Here is an 8,097-nt window from a genome sequence, read left to right as displayed (position 1 = left end):
ACCACCACCCAACACACACACACACACACACACACACAAACACACACATATTCAAGACAACACTGTGATTTGACAGAAGAGACGTTGTACAGATGGGGTCTTGCCCTTGTGCATATAAAGGACAGACTATTTACAAACAGACAGACAACATACATACAGTATTGAAGAAACACTAACTGCTGCTGTGTGTTGCATGTCGCTTTCTCTTCCCTTTTGATGTGACTTAGACCAGACAAACCTGTTTAATGTCCACAATTAGCACACACACACACACACACACACACACACACACACATATATATATATATATATACCTTTTTAAATGCTACTTTTGATTTATTATTTTAAGTTGAACAATCATTTCATTACTTGTGTAATTCCTTTTATGAGTACATGCAATTTTAACAATTGAATTGGAAGAATCCATTAAAGGATAAAACAATTTTTCATAAAAACTCATGATTGACTCATAAAATTAAAATCTTCTTAAAAACGTGTGAACTGTTAGACATACTTCTACTGTTAAATCTGTTTTGGAGGGCACATCTAAATGAAATGTAGTTTTTCACAGGCTAAAATACCATTATATTTTCATACAATATTTGTCGTTTTTATCATTATTTTCCTTTTGTCAACATTATTTAAGTAAGACAAGGTTAAGTAAGCATTATCATATAAAATGTACTTTTTATAGCATATTTTTTATGGAAAATGTGTTGGACAAAATCCACATGAATCAATAGAATCTGTTTGACGTAAAACCTAGTAGTTAAGTTTCACAACTATACCAGTTTTTAGGATGTTCAAATTGTATGTGGAAATGTACTATATGTATTTGTGTAAGTTATCCAACATAACCACATATTTTGATATATAGCCATGTGAGTGGAACATTGTGCTTACTCTGATCGAGAAATTACTCACTTCCTGTCAGCAGTGTGTAGGCCAATCAGAGGCCTCCGTGGGCCCGCGTGTGTGGCGGGTTTCCTCTGTGCTCCTAGAGTGGTGGAGGTGAAGCACCACAGAAGAAGAGCGCAGAAAGGAGAGAGAGAAGAACAGAGCAGAGAGAGAGAAGAGAGAAGAGAAGAGAGAGAGAGAGTGAAGATGAGAGAAGCACCCCTCTGGCTGGTGTTGGTCCTCTGCACTGCTCCCGGCTACAACAGTGAGATTTCTCTACATTAGCGTTACTTCTTCCATTGGTTTAGCTCACCTGTCATTTACTTTTTTTTATAATTTATATTTATGTATGTATAAGAACAATGCATTTCACATGTCTGCTGTTGTTGTTTGCTAAATATAGAGAGCAGCATGTTGAGCTTTAAGGGAATAAGGACACTCTTGAAGAAATAACTTTTGGATTTTTGGGTACCTCTGTTTATTGATGTGACATAGGCAGCCCGCTGCTAGGCAACACATGAAATAAGCTATTTTTTGTTGATTTTTTTATATAGGATGTTTTTCATATATGAATATTGTTCCACATTTCTATTTTCTTGTTATATTTTTTTCTCATTATCACAAAGCCAAGGAAATGGAAGTGTGTCATACGTTGTTGTCACCTACGTAGGCACCTATACTTTCCCTTCTGGGAGGGTGACTCCACGGAGATTGAAGTTTAACCCCAAACCACAGTGTGGTGGGGGTTTCAACACATTTACGACTACCAACTCAAACTAGAAATGTGATGTTGCTGTGGAATTCACCTCCGTGGGATTGAGTGTCAAATTCCACTTTACCTGAATGATTTGACAAACAAATTCTGTTTCCAATTCAGTTTCGTGATAGAGGAAGCGTACAGCATGTGCAGTCAGTTTTGTATAGACATGGCGGCACTAACTGTTATCTGACTGTTAGATCTCATTTCACTGAAATAACAAACTCTAAATGTAAACTCAAAACTTGTCACCTCAGTGACTCCCCGGAGGTGGAATGAGTTGCCTTGTGTGCTGCGTTCCTGCGATAGTTTTGGATCTTTCATAATTAATTAACGCATAGAGTTGTGGTTGTTTATTTAACGTATATTTGTTGGCCTTTATTATGATAGGACAGTGAAGAGTGAGACAGGAAGCAAGTGGGAGGGAGATGGGGTGGGATCAGGATACCGCAGGTGGGATTTGAACCTGGGTCCCCGTGGGCACTCGAACCCATATGGTACAGTAAGAACGCTGTAGCCTGTTGCACCACAGCGCCCCCGTGGTTGTTTATTTGTGGTATTTGTTGAGTTTGTTATTATTGATAGTCGATGCTGTATTAACATTAGGCTTTTATTGTTAGTTTTTTGCTTAATGCTTTTGCTTACCAACTTTAAGAAATGTATGTAGCTTACTGTTTACATTTAACTTACTGGAACTTATTTGAACTAATTGTAAGGTTCATACCGTATTCTGTAAGTGGCATGGACAAAAGTGTATGCTAGGCTTATAGGTTACAATAACTATAACCTTAATCATAACTATAATCATAACCATAATTATATATGTAGGCCAAGGCCTAAAGCCTATCTGAAAGCTATAGGCTATCAAAAGGCACCTTCATGTCAGCAAGCTTTTATTTTAAAGTAGCCTATACAGTATCTTGGCTATGGGAACCATTCTGTCTTCATGTGGATAGGATAGTTGAAAGTGACAGGAGCCTATAGTGGGATAAAGAGATCAGGAAATCGGTTGGAATTGTCCCCGGGTCTCGCGTGGGCACTTGGACTCATGTGTGGTGATTGCAGTGCTTCTGCCTCCTTCATCCCGGCTCTCCACGTGTTTCTGAAATGATGTGTTTCAATGATCATGTTCAGTCATGCTAGTCAGCGCATGTGATTGGTCTGACCACGCTGTGTGTTCTCTTCCGTAGATGCGTTCACCGTGAGCGAGCTGAGCATGCACACTCTGCACAGAAACGGCTCCGTGTCCGTCACGTGTCGCCACGACGACAGCACGGCAGAGGAGATGGACGCCAAGCTGCGGTGCGGCAGCAAAATCGTCATGTGTGAGGAAAAGAAGGCGAACTGCTCTCTGACGTGGGTGGACCAGGTGAGCGTGACCTTCACACTGTGGGACCTCCAGGCTGGTGCAGAGGAGCGACTGTGCTGGTGCGAGTTTGGCAGGACTGAGCCACTTCCTGTCATCCTTGTGGAGGGGACAAAAACCAAGCTCTTCCCAGGTGTGTGTCCGTGTGTGTGTGTCTGTGTGTGTGTGTGTGTCTGTGTGTGTGTGTGTGTGTGTGTGTGTGTGTCTGTGTGTCTGTGTGTGTGTGTGTGTGTGTGTGTGTGTGAGTGCTCTTCCCAGGTGTCTGTGTGTGTAAGGAGTCTTCACCAAGCACTCACACACACCGTATGCCTACATACCGTAGTCTACACATATGGGGGGGTGGATTTAGTCTGGCTATCACCATACTAAGCTCAATCTTAAAAACGTCTGATCAATGGGCATGAATCCGTACGCTTGGATAGTTCTTCAACCAATCAGACCAACGATCCAGTGCGTCTTTTGGATAAGCTAGTTTCTGATTGGAGCCAAAGGTTCTGGCAGGGAACAGGGGAGATAGATGTGCAGGTTTCCAGCCTGAGCTGTCGGGCGAAATCCAAATTCGCCGGAAGTTCAGGCAGGGTTCACCCAGCCTAGGGTAGATTTTTACCTCCACCAAGGAGGTTATGTTTTCAGTGGGGTTTGTTTGTTTGTCTGTCTGTCTGTCTGTCTGTTTGTTTGATTATCTGTTTGTTTGTTCACAAGATAACTCAAAAAGTTATGGATGGACTTCGATGACATTTTCAGAGAAGGTGAAAATGCTGAAATGACAAAGAAAAAATGATAACATTTTGGGAGTGATCCGTATCACCGATCCAGGAGGCGGTTATGTTTTCGCTTGGCGGAGGTTTGCGCTCTCTGAGTGCCTTTCTAGTTAGAATTGTCTCTAAATGATTTGTATGCTAAATTGATCTAATGTAGGACACCTAAGCGTGTGTGTGGCTATTTCCCAATCGAAGGGATGTCAGAGAAACTATGGCAATGCCAAAGATGTAGGGTCCTGTGACCACAATTGGATGTGGATTTAATGTGTTGCCTTCACATTGTAAGGCTAGCCTAATATTGCCTCCTTCAGAAGTCCGTCCCACAATAGGGCAATCCACCATCTACACATTAGGGCAACACTACCATCTACTGGTCATTCAGGGAAGGGTGTGTTTGCCCGCAAATTTGGGGGTACTTGTTTGTGGCTCGCTGTGCGATAAGAATGTCTCCCTCTTGGGAAACTTGCCGGTTTGCAACCAAATCCACATGAACCGTGTCCAGGGGGAAGAGAGATAGCCTTGAGTGGTATTTGTGACATTTGTGTGAAATACGAATACTCCAGTGCAGGGTGAGCCCAGTAGCAAAACAAACTGAAACTAACAACTTTGGATACCTGAATTTAATGTAAAGCATTGCCTTCTTTTCATATCTGTTTCAGGAAGTAGGATACCTTTCCCACCTCCTCGAGACACCATCTGCCCCACCCTCTCCACCTCTGGCCCGGACCGCTCCGATTCCAGAGCCCCCACAGACCCCCTGGTGTGGGTCTTGGCTGGTGCGGCCGCTCTTCTCTGCCTGTACAGCTTTGTGGTGACCATCCTCTTCCTCAAACTCAAGGTGAGAACAGGAGCTCGCTTTGGTCACAACAACAGCTCTGGCGAAGTAAGGATTGATATGTGATTTTATTACAAATATTTGGGCCAGGAAATGCATTGTGGGAAATGTAACATCAGTTAAATTCAATTCATGTTTATAAACAACACACAGTATACTTTTTTGGTGACATAGGAATTACACAAATGAAAGACTAGTCTGGAATAGGAATAGGCAAGGTGTGCAAACTAATGCTTACTTGGTGTAGTGCACTTACACTACTGAGCATTTCCATTTCACCTAACTCGGTCACTACAAGTAAAGTACTGGCTACTGTTTATGAAACAAACATGTATTGAAGTTGTAGCTAATGTTACATTTCAGCTGACTAATATGGCATTTGCCACAGTGCATTTCCAGAATGCCACAGCCCCGGCCTACATATTCTTTAAAGGGATCACATATTAATCTTTACTGAAATTCAACCTTAAATTACACTATAACAAAGGTGACAGTGACAACTATATACTGTTGTTATGTAATTTATGTGTAATTTATGCTGATGCATCACACGATTAAGTATAGATGACGATCCAAAACACCCTTATCCTATGAGTATACTGTAGGTCAAATAGATAGAGCCATATCAACAGATATCCAGTGAGTATAGGTCAAATAGATAGAGCCGTATCAACAGATATCCAGTGTCTGCCAACTGATTGAGGTTAAGCAGACGTGACCTTCGTATACTTGATATAGTACTTGGATGGGAGACTAATTAACCAGTATCCAAATGAAGAAAGGAGAGAATCATTCACCGAGATGCACAGAAAGCTCCCATTAGCAGGGAGTGGATTCATTATCATGTGTCTGACTCTGAAATTACTGAATGCACAGTAAACAGACATGTTTCTGCTGCATAGTTTCACAAACTATCATGAACTTTCTCTGTCTTTCTCTCTCTCTTTCTCTCACTCACACACACACACTCACTCACCTCACTCACACCCTGTCTCACTCCTTCTCTCTCTCTCTCTCTCACACGCTCACTCCCTCTCTCTCTCTCTCTCTCACACACACACAAACACACCCTCTCTCTCTCTTTCTCTCTGTTCTACTTTTTTTATTTAATGTGGTTTTATGTTCCTTCTGTTCTTGTCTAGGTCAGCAGAAAGGAAGTCCTGTATGACACGCTGACATATATTCCAGTGCAGGTAAGCCACTCTATCTGAAGCCTGTCTGTGTGAAGCTCTACTCTTCACTCACACTCTCGCTGAACCATGACCCATGAACCTGATGAATGCCTTTTAAAGCATTAGAGATAGAAATGAAAGATATTCAGAGAGAAAAATAGGCAAGACAAATATAACTAGAAATGTGCATCTCCGTGGAGGAGCTGCAAGAGTGGGCTTGCTCACCAGGGGGCAGTGATGTAAACGCCTGAACAGTCCCCCATTCATTTCAATGGGGAAACGCCTCTGGTGGAGCATGGCGGAACTACAAGGGTCTAAAAACGGGAATACCGGAAAAACGACAACCGGCAACCATCCGACATTAACAAGCAACCTACACTGGATCGGGCCTGATTTTTTAGTGTTTGAACCGCGTCGATAGCTCAAACGCTCTAGGAGAAGAGGCGTTCTCAAAAAACGGGCCACGGATAACAATAGATGGGCCTTGCAGCAAGCCCACTAATAAAGACAAAGACACATTAAAGATACAGTCCTCTTCTAGTCAATGATCCATTTCACTAACATTCTATACAATGTGTACTCAACAAAAAACTCTGGTCTTCATACAAACATCAGGCTCCTTTCCATGGGCAGGAATCCATAACTCTAAATGAGATAGTCAAACATTCAAAGCTCATCATGCAAACGTTCAAATCAGACAGAAACGATGTGAACTTGATATTGAAATGATAAAAAACGTCATCTTAACTACAAAGGGGGATAAAAGACCTTTGCTATTCTTCACATTGCCATGCTCACAGCACGATTCAAATGTCACAGCTATTGCTGTTGAGTGATGACTGTTAAACGGTGACATGAGATCATGTTGGCCTCAGCACTGAGAGGTGTAGAGCACAAGATGCTCCTCACTGATGAGAACTGCATTGGCCTCTTGGACCCAGCTGTGATGCAACAGGCTGAATCTGTGTTCTCCCCTTTTACCCTTTTATCTAAAACAACTTAGCATTGCTAATATAGATAGCATTCAGATATGGAGACTATGGACCTCTACAGGGTGTCCTGATCGGATCAACAGGAGGTGATGGGAGTGTGTGTGTGTGTGTGTCTTGATCGGTCTGTCTGTGTACTCCTGTACTGATCTGTCTGCCTGTCTGTGTGTGTGTGTGTGTGTGTGTGTGTGTGTGTGTGTGTGTGTGTGTGTCCTCCAGGCTCGAGGCCCAAGAGGCCCAGTGCGGGGCCCGAGAGAGGTGAATGAGGAGTACATGGACATGCGTGAGGTGCAGCCCAAGACTTGGCCCCGAGACCTGAACCACAACTCTCAGCACTCTACCCCAGCCAACGGCTTCCACGTCTAACCCCCAACTACACCTTCAGCTGTATGTAGCTTCAGTCATGTGTAAACTAATGCACTGCTGCTGATCCCAGACCAGTGTGTGTGCGTGTGTGTGCGTATGTGTGTGCGTGTGTGTGTGTGTGTGTGTGTGTGTGTGTGTGTGTGTGTCTTGGGGGGCAGGCAGTCAAATCTGCAGATGTTGTGGAGCAGCGGCAACATTCGCAGCTTGATCCCTCGTTGGCCCGAGTTCAGTTCACGAACAGTCCTGCCATCGGGAGTGCGCGTTGCTTGGGATTAAAGCCAATATGCTGTAAATACACTTGATTCACGGTTTATTGCTTGTATGACATTCTGTTGAGTGTTGACAATATAGTGAAAAGATATAACTCCTGCACACTGTCTACTTTGTAAGCAACTATATTTATTATAGCAACATTTTGGTCACTTATTTTCCCGATAATGCGACCAGTGTTCTGTACTTTATCCCTTACTTTACTTTACTTTACTTTACTTTACGTTGGTGACCTTTGATATTCTTCGACGCACTTGTCTGTAAGAGGCGTGCTAATGTGCTGTGTTGATAATATGCATTGTTTGCATGCATGACTATAGTATAGTGTGTAGTACACTGGTAGTAGTGTTGTATTTACAACATGTACTGTATATATTCCAACTTTTTCTTATGTATGACTTCAATAAATACTTTATTCCAAACACTGACTTCTGTGAATGATGATTTCAAATATCTGTTAATTTCTGTTGAGGGAATAGCATCTAGAAGTGTCGATTGTAGGCTACATCACAGACATCTTTGACTGCAAAATAAAAAAATACCATATACTGTGTGACATTATATCGTGTGTGGTTTGATGCTTAGACTTACTTAGAGAAAACATTTTGTCCTCAAGGTGCAATTTGTATTAAAGCACAGATGCATGAGTAAACACATCCATAACACACAATTAATGGTAAATAA

The 8,097-nt window shown here is 42.3% G+C and overlaps 1 protein-coding gene across 1 annotated transcript; it reads left to right on the top strand.

Annotated features, from left to right (window-relative positions):
• The first annotated feature begins 1,035 nt into the window (after nt 1–1,035).
• Nucleotides 1,036–7,835, top strand: LOC134077884 (uncharacterized). Its single transcript, XM_062533524.1, has 5 exons — nt 1,036–1,162; nt 2,845–3,153; nt 4,441–4,619; nt 5,759–5,809; nt 6,997–7,835. Exons 1-5 carry the CDS (start codon nt 1,105–1,107, stop codon nt 7,141–7,143), a joined length of 744 nt encoding a protein of 247 aa, XP_062389508.1. The 5' UTR covers nt 1,036–1,104; the 3' UTR covers nt 7,144–7,835.
• The last annotated feature ends 262 nt before the right edge of the window (nt 7,836–8,097 follow it).

The sequence above is a fragment of the Sardina pilchardus genome, chromosome 4, assembly GCF_963854185.1.
Source record: "Sardina pilchardus chromosome 4, fSarPil1.1, whole genome shotgun sequence".
In the NCBI taxonomy this organism is placed as follows: Eukaryota; Metazoa; Chordata; class Actinopteri; order Clupeiformes; family Clupeidae; genus Sardina; species Sardina pilchardus.
The sequence above is the reverse complement of the archived record's forward strand: the minus strand, read 5'-3'. Positions and strand labels throughout refer to the sequence as shown.

What these genes read in the sequence shown, in the direction of transcription:
- LOC134077884 (XM_062533524.1), top strand. Translation starts at nt 1,105, where the DNA reads ATGAGAGAAGCACCCCTCTGGCTGGTGTTGGTCCTCTGCACTGCTCCC. An exon ending in CACTGCTCCCGGCTACAACA is followed by an intron (nt 1,163 to 2,844) that starts GTGAGATTTCTC and finishes TCTCTTCCGTAG; the next exon opens with ATGCGTTCACCGTGAGCGAG. An exon ending in TCCTCTTCCTCAAACTCAAG is followed by an intron (nt 4,620 to 5,758) that starts GTGAGAACAGGA and finishes GTTCTTGTCTAG; the next exon opens with GTCAGCAGAAAGGAAGTCCT.